At 46.8% G+C, this 25700-nt stretch overlaps 1 protein-coding gene across 3 annotated transcripts in view; it reads right to left on the bottom strand.

The window, feature by feature from the left end:
* Loxhd1 (lipoxygenase homology PLAT domains 1) overlaps positions 1-25700 on the bottom strand; it is a 206281-nt gene that overhangs the window by 113813 nt on the left and 66768 nt on the right. For all 3 annotated transcript variants that reach the window (XM_045144249.1, XM_004656811.2, XM_004656812.2), the window contains exons 7-14: positions 23573-23696; positions 20661-20911; positions 16539-16674; positions 14968-15128; positions 13709-13795; positions 13201-13336; positions 6522-6676; positions 272-432 (exon numbers count right to left, since the gene is read on the bottom strand). In XM_045144249.1, coding sequence (XP_045000184.1) covers positions 272-432; positions 6522-6676; positions 13201-13336; positions 13709-13795; positions 14968-15128; positions 16539-16674; positions 20661-20911; positions 23573-23696 — 1211 coding nt within the window. The remainder of the gene's footprint in view (positions 1-271; positions 433-6521; positions 6677-13200; positions 13337-13708; positions 13796-14967; positions 15129-16538; positions 16675-20660; positions 20912-23572; positions 23697-25700) is intronic.

Raw genomic sequence — 25700 nt, 5'->3', positions numbered from 1 at the left:
AGCTCTCATTTAAATTTAGAAATTGTCAAATTTCATCATAAAAAAAAAATACCAATGTTGGCACTTGAATAGAGCCTACTAGAAGTGTACTTGAATGCCTCACACCACCAGGGGTGGGATGGGAATGTGAGGCTCAGGCCTAAGTGCCACCAGCAAAGCCACCTCCTTCCTGTACCAGTTACCAATTTAAGCTACTGTTGGTCCAGGTAGGAGGGCAGGGGGCTGCTCCAGCGCAAGGTGGGGAACAGGAAAGCAGGAGGGGTGCGTGTACCTGAGACACGGGAACTCCACATTGTCGCTCTCGGGCTGGCCTTCCTCTCTCACCAGCACCCGGTCCACGTACCACCCGCTCCCCGAGCCTTTGCCATCGTGTCTGATCCTCACCCGCCTCACCTTCCGCATGGTGACAGACTCGATGGTGAACTCGTCAGCCTTTGGGACAAGAAAGACAACCGAATCACCTGGGTGGTGGCTACCCCGGGACCCCACCACCAAAGGGAGACACACCTTCAGAAATCAAAAGCCAGAGGTGACAGGTTGACCACCGGGCTTTCCCGCAGGGACCACTGCGGGGGACTGACAGCTGCTGCTATCAGGAATATCAGTAGTGTCAAATTCTCAGCAGGGGCTGGAGAGATGGCTTAGTGGTTAAGCGCTTGCCTGTGAAACCTAAAGACCCTGGTTCGAGGCTCGGTTCCCCAGGTCCCACGTTAGCCAGATGCACAAGGGGGCGCACGCGTCTGGAGTTCCTTTGCAGAGGCTGGAAGCCCTGGCGCGCCCATTCTCTCTCTCTCCCTCTATCTGTCTTTCTCTCTGTGTCTGTCGCTCTCAAATAAATAAATAAATAATTTAAAAAAATTCTCAGCAGTTGGAATGTGGAGGTTTTGGTTCAACGACAGATGTTCTCTAAGCTCTCCTTTTAGTTTCTGTTTTCACTGTAGGGTCTCACCTGAGCCCAGCCCTTGAACTCAAGGTGATTCTCCTACCTCAGCCTTCCCGTTGCTAAGCTGAAAGGCTTTCACCACCACACCTGGCTTTACACTCTCCTTTGGAAAGGCAGTTTACTCAAAGAGTCAGCACATGGGAGGGTGTAACAAGTCACCATCATCTCATTGGCTGATCTCCTCGGGCTCCCCGACAGAGGACACCAGCTTCCTTCTGAAGTGGGGAAAGATTAGAACTGACTGGAGGGTGGGAAGCAAGCATCTTGCTAACTTTGCACTTGTGCTGAACATGGACACAGCAAATCTGGGGAGAGGCTAATGAGTTTCAAGTCTACATAAGCACACCCGAGAGCCTCCAGGAATAGGAATAAGGAGAGTGGGAGTGATGGGAAAGGGTGTCAGAATACACAGGACGAGGGCTGGAGAGATGGCTTAGCAGTTAAGGCACTTGCCTGCAAAGCCAAGGGACCTCAAGTTCGATTCCCCAGTCCCCAAGTAAGCCAGATGTACAAGGTGGCACATGTGTCTAGAGCTCATTTGCAATGGTTGGAGGCCCTGGCTTGACCATTCTCTCTCTCCCTGTCCCTCTTAAATAAATAAGTAAAAATGAAAGAAAGAAAGGAAGGAAGGAAGGAAGGAAGGAAGGAAGGAAGGAAGGAAGGAAGGAAGGAAGGAAGGGTATTCAGGAAGAATAGAAAAAGATAGATTAGGGATAAAACATAAATAAAATGCATGAGGCAGCCAGGTGTGGTGGTGCACGCCTTTAATCCCAGCACTAGGGAGGCAGAGGTAGGAGGATTGCCATGAGTTCAAGGCCACCCTGAGATGACAGAGTTAATTCCAGGTCAGCCTGGACCACAGTGAGACCCTACCTCGAAAAAACCAAAAAATAAAATAAAATGCATGAGGCAATATCCCTGTCTCTTCATCCAAATACACCCTATCCAACCCACAACCTCCTGCACACAAGGGCTTTACCACCACAGCCTGCAGATGTCCCCACCCTAAGAATCAGGCAGCTTGGATTGGCTCAGAGGGCCAGGGGGCTCCAGTTGCATTGGGTAGTGGTTTGAATGAAAGGTTCCCCATAGCTGCATGTGTTTTGAATACTTAGTCCCCAGCTGGCGACAGTGAGAGGTCAAGCTTTGCTGGAGGGAGAGTGTGGCCAGAGGTGGGCTTTGGGGTGTTATACCCCAGCTTCTCCTTTGTCACAGCTCAACCTGCTGCATCATGCCAGATATTGTGTGGAGAAATGTGATGCCCAGCCTCTGCTCTGCCAGGCTGTGCCATGCCATGCCATGATGAAACTCCCCCTAGAGAGGGTAAGCTAAAGAAACCCTTAACTTCCATCAGCTGCTTATGGTTGGCTATTGTTTCAGCAACTACAACATATTCCAAAAGATTCACTCTGTCCTCACCAAGGGAAGTGGGGACAGGAGGGAGAGAAAAGACATCTGCAGACCTTCTCCGCCTGTGACCTCCTGCAGCCTCGTCCATGGAGCGGCTCTTCACTGATGTCTGTGAACTCCTGCAGCCTCGCTCCATTGCAGCGGCTCTTCACTGATGTCTGTGAACTCCTGCAGCCTCACTCCATTGCAGCGGCTCTTCACTGATGCCTGTGAACTCCTGCAGCCTCGCTCCATTGCAGTGGCTCTTCACTGATGCCTGTGAACTCCTGCAGCCTCGCTCCATTGCAGTGGCTCTTCACTGATGTCTGTGAACTCCTGCAGCCTCGCTCCATTGCAGCGGCTCTTCACTGATATCTGTGACCTCCTGCAGCCTCGCTCCATTGCAGCGGCTCTTCACTGATGTCTGTGAAGTCCTGCAGCCTCGCTCCATTGCAGTGGCTCTTCACTGATGCCTGTGAACTCCTGCAGCCTCACTCCATTGCAGCGTCTCTTCACGGATATCTGTGAACTCCTGCAGCCTCGCTCCATTGCAGTGGCTCTTCACTGATGCCTGTGAACTCCTGCAGCCCCACTCCATTGCAGCGTCTCTTCACTGATATCTGTGAACTCCTGCAGCCTCGCTCCATTGCAGTGGCTCTTCACTGATGCCTGTGAACTCCTGCAGCCTCGCTCCATTGCAGCGGCTCTTCACTGATGCCTGTGAACTCCTGAAGCCTCGCTCCATTGCAGCGGCTCTTCACTGATGTCTGTGAACTCCTGCAGCCTCGCTCCATTGCAGCGGCTCTTCACTGATGCCTGTGAACTCCTGCAGCCTCGCTCCATTGCAGCGGCTCTTCACTGATGTCTGTGAACTCCTGCAGCCTCGCTCCATTGCAGCGGCTCTTCACTGATGTCTGTGAACTCCTCCAGCCTCGCTCCATTGTAGCGGCTCTTCACTGATGCCTGTGAACTCCTGCAGCCTCGCTCCATTGCAGCGGCTCTTCACTGATGCCTGTGAACTCCTGCATCCTCGCTCCATTGCAGCGGCTCTTCACTGATGTCTGTGAACTCCTGCAGCCTCGCTCCATTGCAGCGTCTCTTCACTGATGTCTGTGAAGTCCTGCAGCCTCACTCCATTGCAGCGTCTCTTCACTGATATCTGTGAACTCCTGCAGCCTCACTCCATTGCAGTGGCTCTTCACTGATGCCTGTGAACTCCTGCAGCCTCACTACATTGCAGTGGCTCTTCACTGATGCCTGTGATCTCCTGCAGCCTCGCTCCATTGCAGTGGCTCTTCACTGATGCCTGTGAACTCCTGCAGCCTCGCTCCATTGCAGCGGCTCTTCACTGATGTCTGTGAAGTCCTGCAGCCTCGCTCCATTGCAGTGGCTCTTCACTGATGCCTGTGAACTCCTGCAGCCTCGCTCCATTGCAGCGGCTCTTCACTGATGCCTGTGATCTCCTGCAGCCTCGCTCCATTGCAGTGGCTCTTCACTGATGCCTGTGAACTCCTGCAGCCCCACTCCATTGCAGCGTCTCTTCACTGGTATCTGTGAACTCCTGCAGCCTCGCTCCATTGCAGTGGCTCTTCACTGATGCCTGTGAACTCCTGCAGCCTCACTCCATTGCAGCGGCTCTTCACTGATGCCTGTGAACTCCTGCAGCCTCGCTCCATTGCAGCGGCTCTTCACTGATGTCTGTGAACTCCTGCAGCCTCGCTCCATTGCAGCGGCTCTTCACTGATGCCTGTGAACTCCTGCAGCCTCGCTCCATTGCAGCGGCTCTTCACTGATGTCTGTGAACTCCTGCAGCCTCGCTCCATTGCAGCGGCTCTTCACTGATGTCTGTGAACTCCTCCAGCCTCGCTCCATTGTAGCGGCTCTTCACTGATGCCTGTGAACTCCTGCAGCCTCGCTCCATTGCAGCGGCTCTTCACTGATGCCTGTGAACTCCTGCATCCTCGCTCCATTGCAGCGGCTCTTCACTGATGTCTGTGATCTCCTGCAGCCTCGCTCCATTGCAGTGGCTCTTCACTGATGCCTGTGAACTCCTGCAGCCTCGCTCCATTGCAGCGGCTCTTCACTGATGTCTGTGAAGTCCTGCAGCCTCACTCCATTGCAGCGTCTCTTCACTGATATCTGTGAACTCCTGCAGCCTCGTCCATTACAGCGTCTCTTCACTGATGCCTGTGAACTCCTGCAGCCTCGTCCATTGCAGCGGCTCTTCACTGATGTCTGTGAACTCCTGCAGCCTCGCTCCATTGCAGCGTCTCTTCACTGATGTCTGTGAAGTCCTGCAGCCTCACTCCATTGCAGCGTCTCTTCACTGATATCTGTGAACTCCTGCAGCCTCACTCCATTGCAGTGGCTCTTCACTGATGCCTGTGAACTCCTGCAGCCTCACTCCATTGCAGTGGCTCTTCACTGATGCCTGTGATCTCCTGCAGCCTCGCTCCATTGCAGTGGCTCTTCACTGATGCCTGTGAACTCCTGCAGCCTCGCTCCATTGCAGCGGCTCTTCACTGATGTCTGTGAAGTCCTGCAGCCTCGCTCCATTGCAGTGGCTCTTCACTGATGCCTGTGAACTCCTGCAGCCTCGCTCCATTGCAGCGGCTCTTCACTGATGTCTGTGATCTCCTGCAGCCTCGCTCCATTGCAGTGGCTCTTCACTGATGCCTGTGAACTCCTGCAGCCTCGCTCCATTGCAGCGGCTCTTCACTGATGTCTGTGAAGTCCTGCAGCCTCACTCCATTGCAGCATCTCTTCACTGATATCTGTGAACTCCTGCAGCCTCGTCCATTACAGCGTCTCTTCACTGATGCCTGTGAACTCCTGCAGCCTCGCTCCATTGCAGCGGCTCTTCACTGATGCCTGTGAACTCCTGCAGCCTCGTCCATTACAGCGTCTCTTCACTGATGCCTGTGAACTCCTGCAGCCTCGCTCCATTGCAGCGGCTCTTCACTGATGCCTGTGAACTCCTGCAGCCTCACTCCATTGCAGCGTCTCTTCACTGATGTCTGTGAACTCCTCCAGCCTTGCTCCATTGCAACGGCTCTTCACTGATGTCTGTGATCTCCTGCAGCCTCGTCCATTGCAGCGGCTCTTCACTGATGCCTGTGAACTCCTGCAGCCTCGCTCCATTGCAGCGGCTCTTCACTGATGCCTGTGAACTCCTGCAGCCTCGCTCCATTGCTGCGTCTCTTCACTGATGTCTGTGAACTCCTGCAGCCTCACTCCATTGCAGCGTCTCTTCACTGATATCTGTGAACTCCTGCAGCCTCGCTCCATTGCAGCGGCTCTTCACTGATATCTGTGAACTCCTCCAGCCTCGCTCCATTGCAGCGGCTCTTTGTGGGTCTCTTATGGTTTACTGTGAGCCACATCTGACCCTGAGGCAGTACTTCCATAGGTTCTCCTTAATCCTCACAGTAGTCAGTCACAGGTAGACATCCTTCCCCTCATTTTAGATTCAAGGAACATAGGCCACAGGGGAAGGGAGAGACTGGTCCAAGGCTGATTTTTCTCCAGACCTTCCTGATTCTTTGCTCCACAAGCACCCTGCCACAGTAAACCTCTTAATGGCTATAGTACCAGAGGGGTATCTAACACACTTGTCATATGGCTAAGAGACCCCAGTTCTCCCACATCCCTGGTCAGTGTTTTCCTTGGTTTCTCTTTCAAAAGAAGAGGGAACCGTCTGTCTGTCCCCAGTGGTCATACTTAGTGACAAACGCACATTGGCCCTCCCCCAGGTGCCCAGCTGCTCTCAGCCTGGGTCCTCTGATACCCACTTGCAATGCTCAGCAGTCTTCCCCTCTGTCCACCCTGAGGTGAGGGTCCTTCCTCATCATTTCCCAAAGTTCATGGTAAGGAGAACAGGACCCCTCTAGGCTGGCCCTCCAGTTTTGAGCTACGTAGTATTAGAAGCCTCGTGCATATCATGTATTTGTCATGTTAGCGAATGCCAATGGGCCAAACTCTCAGAGGCTGAATAAAACCAGCATGGCTAGCTCCTCCATGGCTCCCCCAGCACTTCTGCAGTCCCTACTCCCTTTACCCAGAGAGAGACTATCTGATGGCTAAACTCCCTAAAACAAGCCATCAAATCTATTTCTGAAGAGCAGAGAAAAGGAAGAGGACAAAACAGAGTAGCTGGGGCAAGAAAGGGTGGCACATCGCTGTCACTCACATTGCCCTTCTCAAACAGGTCAGTGTTATTCCTGCAGTTGAATAGCAGCCGTTCTCCCGTGTCCCCCACGTCACCAAAAAGGCAGAGATAGACGTTGGCATTGGTCTCCGCGCCTTCGAGTTCCCCTGTGCACACCGTCACACGGTACCGGGCCACTGTCAGATAAAGAGAGGGATACCATTGATTGGCAACCTCTGCCCCCATCCTTACATTCTGCACCCTCTTCTCTCAGCTCTGACCTTGTTCCTTTCTCCAACCTTCCAAACCCCCTGCAGCAAGCCACTGCAGAGCTGACTCATGCAAAGCCCCTGGGCCTCGACACATCAGAGGCCCCAGTGCTGGCCAGTTATCAGACTCGCGTGAGAAACTTTTATAAGAACACAAATTGGGGCTGGAGAGATGGCTTAGCGGTTAAGCGCTAGCCTGTGAAGCCTAAGGACCCTGGTTCAAGGCTCAATTCCCCAGGACCCACGTTAGCCAGATGCACAAGGGGGCGCACGCGTCTGGAGTTCGTTTGCAGTGGCTGGAGGCCCTGGCGTGCCCATTCTCTCTCTCTGTCTCTATCTGCCTCTTCCTCTCTATCTGTCACTCTCAAATAAAAATAAATAAAAAAAAATTTTAAAAGAACACAAATTGTTGAGCCCCACTTCAAACTTCAAATCTTAATTTCCAGGGATAAGGACCTTGAAATTAAATTGTTCACAAATTCCCTCTGGGGAGTCTAATGGAACTGGCCTGTGTGCCACGGATCATTGGCCTAATCTAAATATTTTTTTAAGTTTATCATTATTATGTTATTTGAGAGAGAGAGAGAGAGAGAGATGTAAGGGGCCTCAGCCACTGCAATCGAACCACCAGACACTTCCGCCACCTAGTGGGCATGTGCAACCTTGCGCTTGCCTCACTTTTGTGTGTCTGCCTAATGTACAATCTAGAGAGTCCAACATGGGTCCTTAGGCTTCACAGGCAAGTGCCTTCACTGCTAAGCCATCTCTCCAGCCCCTAATCTAAATATTTTGGGCTTTGATAAACTCTTTTGTCCTGGGTCGTTCTCCAGTTTCTGTGTTTCTTGTCATGCAAAGGAAGGTGGCCCTTCTTTATGAACAGCTGGGCTCTGCCTTCTTTTCACCACTCCCCAGTGCGGAGGACACACCGTGAGAGTGAAGAAGTGAACAAACTACAGCCATTATGAGCCCAACAATCATGCTGAAAATGCACCACAGAGTAGGGGTGCCTATGGTGGTATAAGCTTACCGTCGCTTAAAATTACCTGAACAGTAGACTCTGTCAGTTTATTTCTTCATGTGTTCATGGCTGTGCCCCCCATCTGCCTACTTTGCACTACCTTTGCTCCCCACCTGGAGGGTCTGTCACATGACAGGCCAGGAAACATTGCAGCCCAAGGACCACAGTCTGAAACAACACTGCCAGGAAAAATAACTCCACCTTTTAATTCATTTATCTCAGCTAATTCTCACAGTGACAGAAAACTGACCCGCATGCGCTCTCCATGACATGACATGCTGACAATAAAAGGAACGAGGATCACTGGCTGGCACGAAGAGTGGGCAGTGGAAACAGGGGGCATCAAAGGAAAGCCAAAGGCCCAAGCACCAACCTCGCTTCAGTCTGAATTGTGATGGTCAGCCCTGTTTTTTTTTTTTTCTTAAGTTAATTTACTTGAGAGATGGGTGAGGGAGGGAATAGGTGAGCCAGGGCCTCTGGCCACTGCAAATGAACTTCAGACACATGCCTCGCTTTTGTGTATCTGGCTTTACATGGGTACTGAGGAATTGAACCCAGACCAGCAGACTTTGTAAGCAAGTACCTTTAACCACTAAGTCATCTCTCCAGTCCCAAACCCTGATTTTTAAGTTGCCATGCTAGGAAATTCACAAGTGAATAATAATTAATAATTCAAATTTAATAATTTGAAAATCTCTTTCTTGGGAGTCCCAGCCCCACTGTACTGGAGCTAATGAGGTCCACTCCATTAGAGGTCCTCACTCTCTCCATGGTTTTTCATATGGTCTTAACTCATTGTGATTTTTCAATTCTACTTTTGAAATATTACTATTGAAAAATTAAGGGCAGTCATAACAATAACAAGTAGGTTCATTTTTACATGTCAATTCTGATCAATTGGTTCTATCTGTTGCAGTGCTATACTGAACACTACAAAGTTCATTTCAGATTCAACGATAAAGAAGGTCATGAACACTTAGTGATGTTTGCCCCAGGAAAAGGACAGAACATATGGGTTGCTAACACTCTGTTACTACAAAAGTCAAGGCAAAACGACTTCTCTTTGACTCTTTCAAAGTGATGCTGGACTCCAGATTTTTATCTCGGTCTTTTTCCTACTGACCTCAAGTAGAGACCAAGCACTCATCAGGTAATAACCAAGTGTACCTAAAAGAACGCTTATCCAGCCTTTGTGGCATACTCCCCAGCTTATGTGGGTATCTTGTGAATTGAAGCCAGGCCAGCAGGCTTTACAAGCAAGCACCTTTAACCACTAAGCCATCTTTTCAGGCCAAGTCCTTATTCTCTCTATGGGCCTTGCTCAGCCTGACAGCTACCGAGGCCCCAAACTCTGCCTGGCAAGAAGTCTATAAATAATTAAAAATAATTACATTGTTCGACATTAGTAATGAAGGACTTTAAACAGATGGGCAAGTACCAGAGTCTCCTGGGCTTTAATTTTAAAATTACGGCTCAATCTGATTAACAAGCAGTGACAATGTTCAACACTCAAGTCTGATGGACTTTCGCCCACTCATCATCAGCGGTGTGTAATCACAGTGGAGGATGTGGAACTCATTTGTTTTACCATCTTATCGAGCTCCCAAGGGAAAGGCAAGGTAGAAATAAATTGTGAGCTGGCACGTGCTTTGTCGTGTCTCCTGGTCTCTCTTAATCAGTATGATCATTCCAGAAAGCCTCTCTGAGAGTAGACACGGCATTAATTGCTTATTTGGCTGGCCATTATTTTGTAAGTAAACCCGAGACAACTTCGGACTCAGAATTGATTTTAAAGTGGTATTTACTCACTGTATGTGAATATAAGACTTTCCACTTACAAGGTCCCCAGGAAGCTATCCATGCACATTACTCATTACACAGGGGTGCCAACAGGGCACAAAGTAGGACCCAGCTCTGTTTAGTTCCAAAAAGAGCAGTGCAGACCAGAAGAAGAAATCTGAGAGAAGTCACAGATGCATTCCAAGCACAAGTGAAAAATGCTTGTGGCCCAGAAAGAATAGTTAGGAGGAAGGACACTGAGTCAGCAGGGGCTGGAAAGATCCCCAGAAGACATCAAGCCATCCTAGAGCCAAGACAGACAGCCGTTCCAACCACGCCAAACACTAGAATCTTTTTGTCATTGGAATGGTGCTTTCATAGAAGCATGAGTACAAAAAACCAAATAATAGCCTGACAGCTCCCACGTACTATGGACATGATATGTGTAACCTATGGAAATGCCCTCTCTTCCACAGTCTCTCCTTACCTGTCAAAGTTCTCAGCAGACCTGGCTTGGATAGCCCTTCACATGCACAGTTTTGGAAACCAAACACAGGAGCAGGAAGTTAAGTTCCCACTGGGTTTCCAGAGCATTCACACTCCAAGCTCCACCAGTCCTACCTTCAAACAATTTCTGGGATTTATCTTCTACACAACCTTGGCCTGGTTTCAGGGTCTCTTTTTCTCTCCCTGGACAATAATTTGAGTGGGCCCTCACATCCACCCTCCACACTCTCAAGTATGAAACAACTCTGGAAAGCCAGAAGAAATGTGGAGAGGAAAGAGAGGTTCAAGGTGGAGTGAATCGGGTCATGAGAGGGTTAAGAGGTTAGAGGGTGTGCTTTATAAAATACACATTACCCGGCATAGTCCTGACAGAGTCTGATCAGCATAGCTGGGGTTGGGCCCATGAATTTGCATTTTAGTGAATACTGGGCAGTTTTGCTATAGATGGGCCCTTCACTTTGCTCTGAGAGATATCGTCTGTTATAGGCTACATTGTGATCCCTGCTCCAGAGTCATATGTTGAGATCATAATCCTAGTACCTCAAAATGGGACCATTTAGAGACAGCACCTTTAAGTAAAATGAGGTCATATGGGAGGACCCTGACCCATTACAACTGGTGTCCTTATAAGAAGAGACTAGAACACAAACACACATGCACCCAGCAGGAAGATAATGTGAGGACACAGAAAGGACAACTATTTGTAAGTAACCCCCACAAAAAAAAGATAGCAACCCTGCCAATACCTAGATCTTGATCTTGAACTCTAGCTTCCATCATACCTCAGAACAAATTTCTCCTATGTAAGCTTCCATGGCATAGTGTTTCATATATATATATATGAAACACTATATATATATATATATGAAACACTATATATATATGGTACACTTTCATAGGTTCTGGTCAAGGGACTCATACACTGCCTTTAGTAGAGAGGAGCAGTAAGTAAAGATCACTAGAAGGTGGGACTGAGCAAGGGTAGCTGGAAATTTTGTGAGATGGTGTGGGCCTCACCATAGGGCGAGAATCTGGAGATGCAGGAAGGAGTCAAAAGAATGTTCCTTCCTTCCATGTCTTGGAGTAAGTAAGTAGTCATTAAATCAGTAATCAAAACTGTGAAATCCTAGCAAGAGCTCCCTCAGTTCCTCATTAGAATGAAGAAGAGAAAGCTGAGGAGATATCTCAGTGGTTAAAGACTCTTGCTTGCCAACCTGGCCGGCCCAGTTTCAATTCCCCAGCACCCACATAAAACCAGATGTAAAGTAGCTTATGTGTCTGCAATCCCAATGCACCTACAATGAGGGTCAGCTAGTGATGTTCATTTGTGGTCTGGCAGTTTGTCTGCAGTGGCAAGAGGCCCTGTCTCAAGAAAGGTGGCACAGAGACACCTCAGAGTGGTCTTCTGACATCATCCACATGTGCTCTGTGGTACACAAACCCACCCCCCCCACACACACATTAATTAATTAACAAAAGTTTTAAAAGGATGAACCATAAAGTAGAGGAAACATGATGCCAATGAAAGGCATTGTGTATTTAGACTAAAGGGTAAGATGGTTTCATCTCAGATAGATGCTATTTGTGATGTGTGTATGTGTGTCTGTACATGTGTAAGCATTTGAGGATTTAATACTAATCAAATCATTTCAACAAATGTATTCAAAGCTTCTCCTGGGTGTACATCTGCAGAGCATTCTGAGGTATCACATGGTCACCTGTGAATTGATTGTCATTATTAAAATATTTAGTAGGGCTACAGGAACCATAGATGACATACTTTTCTATGTAGTCTTAACTTTCTGTGATTTTGCAATACTACTGTTGAAATATTGCTATTAAAAATTGGGGACAGGGCTGGAGAGATGGCTTAGTGGTTAAGCGCTTGCCTGTGAAGCCTAAGGACCCCGGTTCGAGGCTCGGTTCCCCAGGTCCCACGTTAGCCAGATGCACAAGGGGGCGCACGCGTCTGGAGTTTGTTTGCAGAGGCTGGAAGCCCTGGCTTGCCCATTCTCTCTCTCTCCCTCTATCTGTCTTTCTCTCTGTGTCTGTCACTCTCAAATAAATAAATAAAAATAAAAAAAAAAACTGGGGACAGCCACAGTGATGATAAGTAGGCTTATTTTTTTATGGGGAGAGGGTTTTGAGGTAGGGTTTCACTTTAGCCCAGGCTGGACCTGGAATTCATTATGTAGTCTCAGGATGTCCTTGAACTCATAGTGATCCTCCTACCTCTACCTTCCGAGTGCTGGGATTAAATGCATGCACTACCACACCCAGTTTTTTGAAATATTTTATTTATTTATTTGCAAGCAGACAGATATAGACAGACAGACAGAGAATGGTAACACTAGAGCCTTTAGCCACTGAGAATGAACTCTAGACACATGTGCCACTTTGTGTATCTGGCTTTATGTGGGCACTGGGAATCAACCCCAGGCTGTTAGACTTTGCAGACAAAAGCCTTAACCACTGGACAATCTCTCCAGTCCAAATAGGTTTATTTTTAAGTGCCAATTCTGATCAGCTGGTAATGTCTGTTTCAGTGCTATATTGAGGACTATAAAGTTCATTTCAAATTCATGATTATTTAGTAATACTGCCTGTCCTGGGAAAAAGGATAGACACGCAGTATGTATTTGTAACACTGTGCTATTATAACCTCCAGATAAAAATAAATTTCCCTTCAGCTCTTTCAAAGTGAATTCTGGACTCCATATACAAATCTCTGTTCACCTCCTATTGGCCTCATGTAGAGATCAAGCACTCATCAGGTGATATCTAAGTATGTCTAAAAGAACCGAGATTTATGGAGCATTCCACAGTTTTCTTCATGTGCAAGGTACAAGACGGTATTTCCCTTAATTTCAGGGAGGCTCTGTCCAGTGCAAGTTCTTTTCATGGCCAACTAGAAGACCCATGAATCTCCTCTTTCTCCGCAGCTCACCTACTATAGTAGAGTTCTAGCATATGCTTGAATGGCTCCTTCAAGCCAGTCCTGAAGCTAGAACCTCCTGTGTGCACTGTGACAGTCACAGGGGCTAATGATACACAGCAAACAAGACTAGTGGCTGGTGGGTTGGTCCCCCACTAGCATCCCAAGCAGGAGTTCTTCTCCTCCCCAAGACGAGAGCTGGCCAGTACTTACTGCTCATTATCCTCCGCACTGTTGGGCCCTCGGCAGTCATTTCCCTCGCGATCTCATTGTCATCTTCATTGGCATCCAGCCAGCGGTTGCAATTGAAGTTATACTTGTCCTTATTCAGAGTGTTCATCAGGGTCATCTGCAATGAGGTAAGCAGGCGAGTCTACCAGAGGTTTCCATCCATGGCTGGGAGAGTCCATTCTGCTATCTCATCTCACAGTGGCCAAGGCCACCTCCTGTAGATGACCCCTGGGGAAGGCAGATGGCCAGATGGATGCTCCTCTTCCTGGCCCCTAAAGACCTACACTTGCCTAGTATGTGGGTAGCTGAGCAGGAGGAAAACCTTGTGAACACGTGAGCATTTTCCCAGTCTACTTTGAAAAGCTTCTCCCATATCCATGTTCACCCTTCTTCACCCCCAAGCCTAATAAATCCAGAGGGAAATGCATGTGACCCAGTCATGAAGAGAATTAGTTCTGGCTCCTCTCCCAGCTCCCAAGGTGTATCTCACCCTTTCTAGATGCCATCCAGAGCCGGGGTTCCTCCTGTCATGCCATGCCCGAATCTTGTAAAATCTGCCAAGATCTGGGAGCTCAATCTACAAGAAGTAATGGATAGGTCTGTGTGGGCACAGTCAAGGAGACATTTGTCCTTACAGCTGACCACAGCCAGGTGTGTGCCTGCTTTCGGCTGTGTTTTTCCCAACAAGAATGGGCTTGCTTCTACCCACCCTCACATACTCAGCCCTGTCATATTTCTGGTAATCAGTAGCACATGGGACCAAAACAGCCATGAGCAATCAGGGTTCACTCTGGGCTGGTAAAACTGAACAAAAATAACTGACTCACAGTGGGATCTGCCAAGCAACAAACTTTCAGGAACAAACTCTATATGGCTGCTTTACAAATTAGCACAGGTCCACCGCTCCAGGACCCCACTGGGCACCAAGACAGACAAAAAGATCAGTATAGCAGTCATGCCCTTTCCCCAGGGGCTCAAGTCTGGCAGGAAAGACAAACACGTAAAGAGCAATGAACTTGGTGGTGGAATAGAGGTGCCAGTGGTTGCTTGGAGCGGACAGCAGCAAATTACACATTATTCCTACGTAAAGGTCAAGCAGCACTGTGGGGTTGGGGAGACTTGCTCCAGTTATGTACATACTGAAAAGTTTTAAAGGTGGATTTCCTTTCAAATGCTTCAAAATTCATGCCTTTCTCTTAAATTTGTTCCTGACTCTGTAATACAGCCAGACTGGGCAGTCTAACTCCAACTACTTGGGGTCTCTGACTACACAATACCCCAAATCACCCCATTTGTGTATGCTTTAAACATTCCACACTAACTGTCTCCCAGCCTCATTTCAATCCTGTACTGCTGGTTTCATATGAAAGGCCAGATATAAAGTGTACTCCTTTCAACGAATTGGCTATAGATCACCAAATCTGTCACTCTTCGCAGGAGTCTTAAATCTCCAGGGCATCCTTTTTTGTCTTCAAACTTGACCCAAAACCTGGCTTAGAAAATGAGAATCCATGCCGGGTATGGTGGCGCACGCCTTTAATGCCAGCACTCAGGAGGCAGAGGTAGGAGGATCGCCATGAGTTCAAGGCCACTCTGAGAGTCCATAGTGAATTCCAGGTCAGCCTGGGCTAGAGTGAGACCCTACCGTGAAAAACCAAAAAGAAAAAAGAAAATAAGAATCCTCGTGACCCACACCTCCTCCACTGCTTTCTCCAGTCTGCCTCCCACCCCACCCCATTTCCCTCCTACCCTAAACTTCTCGATAATGCCTGGTTTGAACCACTTGTTGTTGGGATTCAGAAGAATCTCATCTGTCCGCCCCTTCTGCCCATAAATCTGGATGAAGATGGGCGTGTTGGTGCCTGCTTTCTTCAGGTCAGTTGTCCAGACCCACAGGGACCAGGGAAATTCTACAACACAGGTGAAGGGCACCATCAGCTCCCAGAGAAGATTTTCATGCGACCAATGGAGAAAGTGGGGAGTATAGAGTAAGTAGGGATGACAATGTTGCCACATGTGTTTTACTTTCCTATTAAAAATAAGATGTCTAGAGCTGGAGAGATGGCTTAGAGGTTAAGGCACTTGCCTGCAAAATCAAAGGACCCAGGTTCAATTCCCCAGGACTCACATAAGCCAGATGCACAAGGTGGCGCATGTGTCTGGCGTTTGTTTGCAACAACTGTAGGCCCTGGTCTGCCCATTCTCCTCACCCCCTCTCTCTATTTCTCTCTCAAATAAAAATAAAATATTTTTTTAAAAATAAGATGTCTAATGAGCAAGAGTGCTGCTTTCTCAGCGAGAACCTGATATCATCACAAGGGTGAAGGAGATAGACACTGAGGACACTCAATATCTACCAAACCAGAGATCCAGAGGCTGCTAAGAGCCCATTACTGAAGTAGACTTAAAACATACCCATCATGGCTCAGGGAATTTTGCAGAAGAGTGGGCAGAATGATTATTAGAGCCACAAGTTGGGACATTATGAATAGAGACATTATCTCTTCCCCATAACTGACAGCTACCCCCACAATCCATGACCCACAATCCCCCTGGGGATGACCTGCATCCCCAACAAGGAGGGTCCCTTTGGAAAAGGGGCAGGGATGAGGGAAAGGATAGTAGCCAACATATGCTGTTTACATACTAAGTCTGTCCATAAGTAATAAAAGAAAAGAAGATGTCTTGGGCAGGAGAGATGGCTTAGTGGTTAAAACACTTCCTACGAAGCCTAAGGACCCACGTGCTACTCCCCAGGTCCCACATAAGCCAGACATACAAAGTGACGCAAGCGTGAACTTGTGCACAAGATGGTGCACCTATCTAGAGTTCAAATGCAGTGGTTGGAGGCTAATTCTCTCCTCTCTCTCTCTCTCTCTCTCTCTCTCTCTCTCTCTCTCTCTCTCTCTCTCTCTCTTTCTCTCTCTCCTCTCTGCTTGCACACAAATAAATAATTTTTTTTTTTAAATAAGGTGCCGTGATGTTTCACTTAATGAAACATTTTAGATGTGGGGAAGAGTTGACCATCCACGCCATGTCTGGCATACTTGGAGCTCACCATAGTGAGTGTCTCACTTTAACTCCTCATTTATCACAGTAGTTTCTTCACTGTGGGGACCCTGGAGTCACGGTACCAGATACGCAACTGTGTATGGCCTGTACCTTGGAAAACTGAACTCCCCAGAGGGCTCAATCCTCTGCTTTCTAAAGGAGAACTGAGAAGCAGACGTGATGCTCTTCAAGTCTTCTTGCCTGGTAGTCTAACATCCTGGTCCTGGTACCTGTCTGAGGCGCCCTGGGTCTGGGTCTTCTGCACTTACTTTTCAGTCGCTTCTTCCTCAGAGACACCATCTCGTAGAGTTGTCTCTCAATCAGCCCGTCTGCTTTCTTCTCATCCAGCCAGTTGCTACAGGGAAAAGTCTGCTGGATGCCAGTGAAGGGGCATAGAATCACCACCTGGGAGGGCAGATTGCAAGTGTTTTGTGGACTGGGTCCCCCCAGTGGAACCGACTCACAGTGCTCAGCAAGCTCCAGTGAACAGATATCTGCGTTAAGACCCTCAGACTTCTTCTGTTACCTGTTTGTATTAGGTCTTAATCAAGAAATACCTCTCCATGAAGTCTTTCAAAGTAGGTGTCACAATCCACCAATATACTAGCTCAAATCCCAGCCCTTTCCCTCTACACATTGCACCTGCTTTGAATACCTCATATCTTCACGTCCATACAGCTGTTTATCTCAGCCAAATGACCCCCTACACTACCAAATTGATTCTTACAGGAAGACGGTAAGTCATATAAAGGCTAATTGATTAACTAGAATTTAATAGAGAACCAGCTGCCCTCGTCTAGGCGTCATGCATATTCGATCCTATTTCCTAAACTTCTCCACCTGCACCACACTTTGAACTATTGGGCTTGCAATGTGGAAGTCGATTTTCCTAGGTGCTCACAATATGGATGCCCAAAGGACTATGCCCAGCACACTGCCCAACCTTTTCTAGGCAGAGAAAGCCTCACTGTGCACATTACTAGATTTCACACTTTACCTTCTTAGGTTTAACTTAGGAATGATTCTGACCCTCCCATTGGTCAAGCATTTTTACAAACTACTGACAACTGTTGTCAGTTGTTCACAGTAATCACAATTGATTACAACTTCTATAGCTTGAGTAATTACCTTTATGTTGGACAATGAAAAACTGAATTCATTAGGAGTCTCAAACTATACCCAGGAAAAATTGATAATTCTAGAGTAATAAATTGATTCTTGGTTGTTTTTGTTTTTATTTTATTTTATTTTATTTTTTGAGGTAGGGTTTCACTAGCTCAGGCTGACCTGGAATTCACTATGTAGTTTCAAGGTAGCCTTGAACTCACAGTGATCGTCCTACCTCTGCCTCTCAAGTGCTGGGATTAAAGGTGTGCACCATGACACCCTGCTAGAATAAGAAATTGAAATTGCTGCCATTGAGATGGAAAGTTCCAAAACACTTTTCTTAGTAACTAATGGATCAAACAGAAAAAGATATATTCGCAATGACAGAATATTCAAATAACTCATTCAATTTAAGAGGCAAAACCAAAACCTTAAATTCAGCTCTTGGTGTATAAACACACAAGTAATTCTCAACATTTTAAAAATGCATTGAACAGAACATGTTTTCTTAGTAAAATGGCATTGAACAATACTTCAGCAAAGCTGGTGTGTGTGTGTGTGTGTGTGTGTGTGTGTGTGTGTGTGTAGTATGTAAGTGTGGGCATGCATGCCACCATGTGTGCGGAGGTCAGAGTACAACCCTGGGTATTGATCCCTGCCTTCCACCTTATTTGAGGCAGGGTCTCTTGTCCACCTGTGCATATGCCAGGGTAGCTGACCCGTGAGCTTGCAAGAATTCCTAGTAGATTAAAGATATAAATGAGAAAACCAAAACCTTCCTATTTTTAAAAGAGGATATAGGAAAATATTATAGCTTTAAGATAAGCAAGTTTCTTTCACCAACAAAAGAGCATTAAACATTAACAAAGCTAATAAGCTAAATTACTTTGGGGGAACAAGGTCTTTTGTGTTCTTTTTTAGCTGTAAATTTTTACTTTTTTGACAATGTTATACATATATGTTTCATTTTGATCATAGGCGTCCCATATTACCCTTATCTACCCCCAGTGGGGAAGCCCAGGGTGACTTGGAACTAACTATGTAGCTCAGGTGGGCCTCAAACTTGAGTCAGTCCTCCTGCCTTGGCCTTCAAGTGCTGGGATTACAGGTGTGAGCCACCTGCCTGGCCAGTAAAGTACTTATCAGTTAAATCTCTTCTTCAAAGAACATTGTAAACAAACTATACACTACCAGCAAACAATTAATTTTCAGGTTAAAGAATTCCTAAACAATAAATTCAAATATAGATCATTCAATAGAAAAATTAGCAAAAATCACGAGTAGGAATTTTACATAAAAGGAAATAAGATGATCAATAAAGAAATAAAAAGGGACTGGAGGAATGGCTTCATGGTTAACATGCTTGCCTGCAATACCCGAAGACCCAGGTTTGGTTCCCCAATATCAGCATAAGCCAGATGCACAAGGTAGCGCGTGCCTCTGGAGTATGTTTGCAGTGGCTGGAGGCCCTGACACACCCATTATCTCCATGTCTGTCTCTTTCCCTGTCTCGCAAATAAATAAATAAATAATTTTTTTAAAAAAAAGAAAAGGATGTTGTCTGGTGTGGTGGCACAGACCTGTAATCCCAGCGGTTGGAAGGTGGAGACAGGAGTATCAGGACGTTAAGATCATCCGTGGCTACGTAGTGTGTTCCAGGCCAGTTTGGGCTATGTGAGGCCGGGGCAGGGCGGGGGAGGGGAATTGATCTTTGTAGTGACAATAAAATTTTAAACCACAATGTGACCATTTCGCAAGTTTCAGAATGGAGATCCTTAAAATTTAGGTGATGTTAAGTGTTAACATAAGCTATCTTACACATAGCTGACAGAAGAAGAAAGTGATGGAAATGCTGTGGGAGACATCTGGACTACTTTGAAAATAAAAACAATCCTGAAAGCCAGAGTCTCCTGCCCTGTGGCCTTGAGCTTCCATCCTGAGATGCTCTGCACACATGTGCAAAAACACAGGCCCAAGGACTCCATGACAGCACCATTCGCAGCAGCAAAATACAAAAGTAACTCTACACCCATCAACAGAAGAGAGGACAAATCAATCTGAATCAATTCTAGAAGGCAGCAGGAAATGTATGAACAACAGCCTCTGCTATCATTTGGATGAATCCCTAAAGTATAATGTTGAATGACAATTTCCGGTTCAAAACAATTACATACATAAATAAAATTCATAAGTGCTTGCCCTTTAGGGAAGAATACTTTATGATCAGAAAGGACATTGAGAAATTTCAGAAGCATGGAGATATCTCATTTTTCAAGTTGGATGGGAAAAAGATGCGAAGTTTTGAAAATCATTATCTATGTACTAGTAATATTTTTATTACTGGGACAAAACTTCTAACAAAAATCAGTTTAAGGAATGAAGGGTTTATTTCACTGAAAATTTCATGTTACAGTTCATCATGGTGGGGAAAGCCTGAAGGCAGGTGCTTAAAGCAGAGCTGGTCACCTTCACCCACAGTGAGGAAACAGCTCTGAATGCTGGTGCTCAGGGAGTTCTCTGGTCTCTTTTAAACATAGTCCAGGATCCCAGGCCATTGGAAGGATGGCACCCACAGATAAGACAATTCCTCCACAGGCAAGCACAGAGGCTATCGTAATCTAGGAAGTCCTTCTCAGGTAACTCTAGGTCCTGTCAAGTTGACCATCAATATCAACCATCACAATCTGTTTTTCACTTTATGTATATTTTATAGTACCAGCATTCCATACTCATACATATATTTTAAAAACCCTTGTTGAAAGATGGAGAGATTGCTTAGTGGTTAAGGCGCTTGCCTGCCAAGCCTAAGGACCCATGTTTGACTCTCCAGATCCCACATAAGCCAGCCACACAAAGGTGACACCAGCACAAGGCCACACATGCCCACTAGGTGACGCAAGCGTCTGGAGTTCTATTGCAGTAGCTGAGGCCTTGACATGCCAATTCTCTCCCTCTGCCCTCCCCCCAACACTGTCTCTGAAATAAAAAAAAAAAAAATACTTGTTGATTGAGGGTTTTATAAGCTGGGATGAAACACTCTACCAGAAATCAGGTCACTGTTAAATGGCAAGTGAATACCTATGGAAACCAATCCTATATTTGGAGACCAACCCTTTTTCCGCAAGCCTTCATAGCAAGACAAGATGGATGGACACAGTATTGAAGGAACTGCCCAGCTATGGTCCCGAAGAAGCGGAAGTAGGAATCATGATAAGAGTTTGTACTCACAAGTTAAAGAGGAGAGGGGTTGAATCATATTAGGTCTTACGGGTGATGTCCCTTACCTTCTCACAGTACCAGCCTCGGTTGACACCCACATTGCCGTGCCCGATGGAGACCCGGCTCAGTGGACTGAGGAGGACGGCCAGCTCAATGTGGAAGATGTCTGTGCGGCCTCGATCAAACACACCGCCTTCCAGGAAGATTTTCCCACTGTTCTTATTCCCTCTCGCCCCATACATGACCAAGTAGATTTTGGATTTGGTCCCAGCTCCACGGATGTCCCCAGTAAAGACAGTGACAATATAGGTGATGGCTGATGTGGAAACAGGGAAGGAGAGGGTTCAAAGGGAGCTTCATTGATCATACCCCATGTCCCCTATCCTGGCGACAGCCCACTCTCTTCCACACACACACCCTATTCCCCTCATGTCTTCCTCTCTCAGACCACATCCAAGGTTCCTCAAAAACTCATTTTATTTTTCAAAGTTTGTATGTCAGTGTATCTAAGACTGAGGACAAAGTGCATCTATTATTACAGGAAACTGTCAGTGCCGATTGCAGGCAACTAACACAGAGAAGGAGGAACTTGAGCTGACCGAGAACAGTACTTATTATTAATGTTAATTACCATGTGTACATTATTAATAGCTGCCAGATGAATTCTCTTAAATCTAACTTAATTATAATAGTCAACTCCATTAATAGAGATTTATATCTGAGACAACTGGTTCATTAGCTTACTCTTTTGCCGAAAAGTGAAAAACATTACTTTTGAGAAGAGACATTAACGTCTTTTTCACCACCTGGACTGAGGAAAAGAGAGGGGGCGCTGTAAGTTGGGCCATGCTGGGTTGTGATCAGTCAGAGGTACTGTGAGCACTTGGAATTCTGGGGATGAGCTAGGGAAATTAAACTTTTTTTTTTGAGGTAGGGTTTCACTCTAGCTCAGGCTGACCTGGAATTCACTATGTAGTCTCAGAGTGGCCTTGAACTCAGGGCAATCCTCCTATCCCTGCCTACTGAGTTCTGGGATTAAAAGCGTATGCCACCATGGCCAGATGAAATTAAACTCTTAATGAGGCAAAAAAAGAAAGAAAGAAAGAAAGAGAGAGAGAGGGAGGGAGGGAAGGAGGGAGGGAGGGAGGGAGGGAGGGAGGGAGGGAGGGAGGAAGGAAGGAAGGAAGGAAGGAAGGAAGGAAGGAAGGAAGGAAGGAAGGAAGGAAGGAAGGAAGAAAGGAAGGAAGGAAGGAAGAAAGAAAGAAGGAAAGAAAGAAAGGAAAAGAGCAAGCATTTGAACCAAAAATTCTGCTAAGGTCTGTCTGCATTCAGTCTGTCTTGGAGTTTAAGGCAATAGGTGTTGCAGCCCTTGCTAATTCCTACCCCCCATCCCTCAGCCCACTCTATCCCACATCCACATCCTGTGAGCCTAGAAGACTGCATATGCCGAAGTTTTTTAGGGGATAGATGCAACCAAAGGGGGTGCATCATTCATTCACATATTCATACCTCTTTGGTTCTGCAAACATTGAACGCATGCTAGATGCCAGGCCTTTGGGGGGATATGACGATGAATGGATATTCCCACGCTCCATTTCTCCAAAGCACGGGGATCCAGGGCGCTCACACTAGATCTACATCTACCACTACTTACATTAATTAGCACTGGTTCCCAGCTTGTGTCAGTTCTCTTTTCCCTCCATCATATAACACGGCCAGTGCCATCATGGTAAATGTTCTCTAGCGTACATTTATAAGTAAATTACAAATTTGCACTGTGACACCTCACCAGTCCAAGGCGCCATGAGGCTGAGAAGAGGAGCTTTGAGCAGCAGCAAAGCCTTTCCAGACTGCATGGAGCAGAGAAGGGAGAAGTTGCTCAGCGCAGCGAGGCCAGGGAGGGCTCCAGGGAGGTGAATGGAAGCAGGAATTTAAAATGCAGAAAGGGGCTGGAGAAACAGCTTAGTGGTCAAGGCACTTCCTGGTAAAGCCAAAGGACCAGGGTTCGATTCCCCAGTACCCATGTGAAGCTGGATGCACAAGGTAGTATATGCAGCCAGAGTTTGCAGAGGCTAAACATCCTGGCATTCTCTCTCTCTCTCTCAAATAAATAAATAAAATTTAAAATGCAGAAAGAAATGATGTCATACGCAAGAGAAACCAGGCTTGAGAACAAAGGAAAAATTGATGTGAGCAGGAAGAGAGGAGAAAGCGGGAAGGGGTGTGAATGTGGAGAGGGCAGAATGAGGGTGTTACACTAGAAAGAATGTGCAGATGCAGTAGATGAGACAGAGGGTCTGTGGGAGTGAAAAGAGAAAGAACATTGAAAGATGCTCCCAATTACAACCTAGAGACGAGACAAACTGTGGGCCAATCTGCATGTCACATGACCGGACATGGACTTCACTCCGGGATGAGCAATGGAATTCTGGCAGAAGAGCTACCTTCCCAGGTATGCACAACACCCATGGGTTTTCTGGAGCCCCTATGGTCCCCTCAGGCAGGCCGAGAGTTGGAGGTTTTTCTCGGAATTCACAGTGGACAGGGGCCTTTAGGAGACAGACCAGATACTGGATCTGTCGTTTACAAGCTGTGTGGTCCTGTGTAGGTTTCTTAAGTGCACTCAATTGCCTCATCTGTGAGACAAGACAATGCCTACCTACATCATGGGGGGATTATGAGGACTAATGGAAAGTAGGTGGGTCACAAATTATCTTTGGGGCTTCCTCATATGGGCAGCTCCCTCAGCCCGGGCAGTAGTTCTGCCCTGGACCATTTCCCTGGCTCCTAGGAAATCAACAGCATACAGGCTGCAAGCTAGGGACTTTCACAGCATTTTCAAGGGCCACAGAGATGCTGTCTATAAACCCATCTGACTCTTGCTTGATCACAGCCCCAGGTGCCCACAGACATGAACAGTTATCCTCATGCAGAAGGTGAAGGATTGGCCAATGGGTCTTCCTTCTCCCCAGCATACCTGTGGTCTCAGCTCCGCCCACTAAGATATCTCTTTGGATTTTGCCATCATCTTCATCCAAGGCCAACCAGCGGTTGAGGGGGAAGTCATACTTCCTTTTGTTCCCAAAGTCCTCAATGACAATCTGGGGAGAAGAAAAGAGGAAGGACTGGACTTAAATGTTACTGAGGGTGCACTAGGGGATCTACCCAGCCCTACCAGCCACCAGAGTGTACCTCAAGAATGCCCTCAGATCTCCTCTCTGCTCAAGGACATCTGGTCACAGGACACAGCGGCTACAAGGACATCTTCAAAGTTACCCAGGGTTGGTTGACCGTGGTTCCCTGCTTGAATCTCCAGCCACTTGCTCCTCATTACTACAGGGCATTCTTTGTTTGGTTGTTTGTTTTGGGGTTTGCGGGTTTGTTTGTTTATTTGGTTTTTTTTTTTGTTTTTTTTTTTTTTGTTTGTTTCAAGGTAGAGTTTCACTCTAACCCAGGCTGACCTGGAATTCACTGTGTAGTCTCAGGGTGGCTTTGAACTCATGGCGATCTTCCTACCTCTGCCTCCTGAGTGCTGGCATTAAAGGCATTCAATTCACCACCAAGCCCAGCTACTGCAGGGCATTTTTGAAAACTGAAGCAGGGCTGGAGAGGTGGCTGAGCCACTAAGGTGCTTGCCTGTGAAGCCTAAAGATCCATGTTGGACTCTCCAGGTCCCACATAAGCCAGATGCACAAAGGTGAGGCAAGTGCAAGGTCACACATGCCCACTAGGTGGCACAAGCATCTGGAGTTAGAGCGCAGTGGCTGAGACCCTGGTGCGCCAGTTCTCTGTCTCTGTCTCTCTGTCTCTGTCTCTCTCTCTCTCTCTCTCTCTCTCTCTCTCTCTCTCTCTCTCTGTCTCTTTCTCTTAAAAAAAAATGAAGCAAAGATACTCAATGAGACTGGGATAAAAGAGGCCTGGATCTGTCCCCTGGGGTGATGGTCATCTTCTCCCTTGTTAACAAGGGCATCTGATCTTACTGGTGAGAAGTAGAGGCCACTCAAAGGGAACTCCAAGCCCCCCGACCAGACACCAGGAATACAAGGACCTGGTGGTCAGGAAAACATCATCCACAGACAATGAGGTGAATGAAATGGTCATAAATGAACTGTCACCCAGATTCCCATGTGAACTAGGCTGGTGAAGCTGAGATAAGTATATATCCTAGAATATACCAGGAAGCTGAGAAGCCCTCCCAAAGGTACCCATTAAAAAAAAACAGGGCTGGAGAGATGGCTTAGTTAAGGCACTTGCCTACAAAGCCAAAGAACCTAAGTCCAATTCCCCAGGACTCACATAAGCCAGATGCACAAGATGACACATGCATATGGAGTTTGTTTGCAGTGGCTGGATGCCCTGGTGCATCCATTCTCTCTCTCTCTCCCTCTTTCTGACTCCCTCTCTCTCAAAAAAAAAAAAAAAAAAAAAAAACAGAAGCAGCCAGGCATGGTGGTGCATGCCTTTAATCCCAGCACTTGGGAGGCAGAGGCAGAGGCAGGAGAATTGCTGTGAGTTCGAGGCCACCTTGAGACTACATAGTGAATTCCAGGTCATCCTGAGCTAGAGTGAGACCCTACCTCAAAAACAAAACAAAACAACAACAACAACAAAATAACAAACAAAAGCATCTTCATAATAAACAATGGAACCACATGGGTAGTGTGTGTATGTGTGAGTGAGAGAGAGAACGAGAGAGAGAGAGAGAGGGACCAACTGACTGACAGAACAGAAACAATGATCTAATAAAAAGTGCAAGACCTGGGCTGGAGAGAAAGTGGTTAAAGGTGCTTGCTTGCAAAGCCTGACAGCCTGGGTTCAATTCCCCACTACCCACGTAAAGCCATAATGCACAAAGTGGGACATGCATCTGGAGTTTGTTTGCAGTGGCAGGAGGTCCTGGTATACCCATTATTGCTCCCTGTGTCTCTCTGTCACATACATACATCCATATATATACACACACACATACATACATACATACACATATACATACATACATACATACATACTAACAAAAAAATCAAGAGCCATTATCTCTGAGGAATAGTCTCTATTGATTGACAAGCCTTAGGTAGAGCTTGTCTTCTGAGAGGTAAGAGGGAAAC

The sequence above is a fragment of the Jaculus jaculus genome, chromosome 2 (genome assembly GCF_020740685.1).
Source record: "Jaculus jaculus isolate mJacJac1 chromosome 2, mJacJac1.mat.Y.cur, whole genome shotgun sequence".
Classification (NCBI taxonomy): Eukaryota; Metazoa; Chordata; class Mammalia; order Rodentia; family Dipodidae; genus Jaculus; species Jaculus jaculus.
This window is presented reverse-complemented; position numbering and strand designations above follow the sequence as displayed.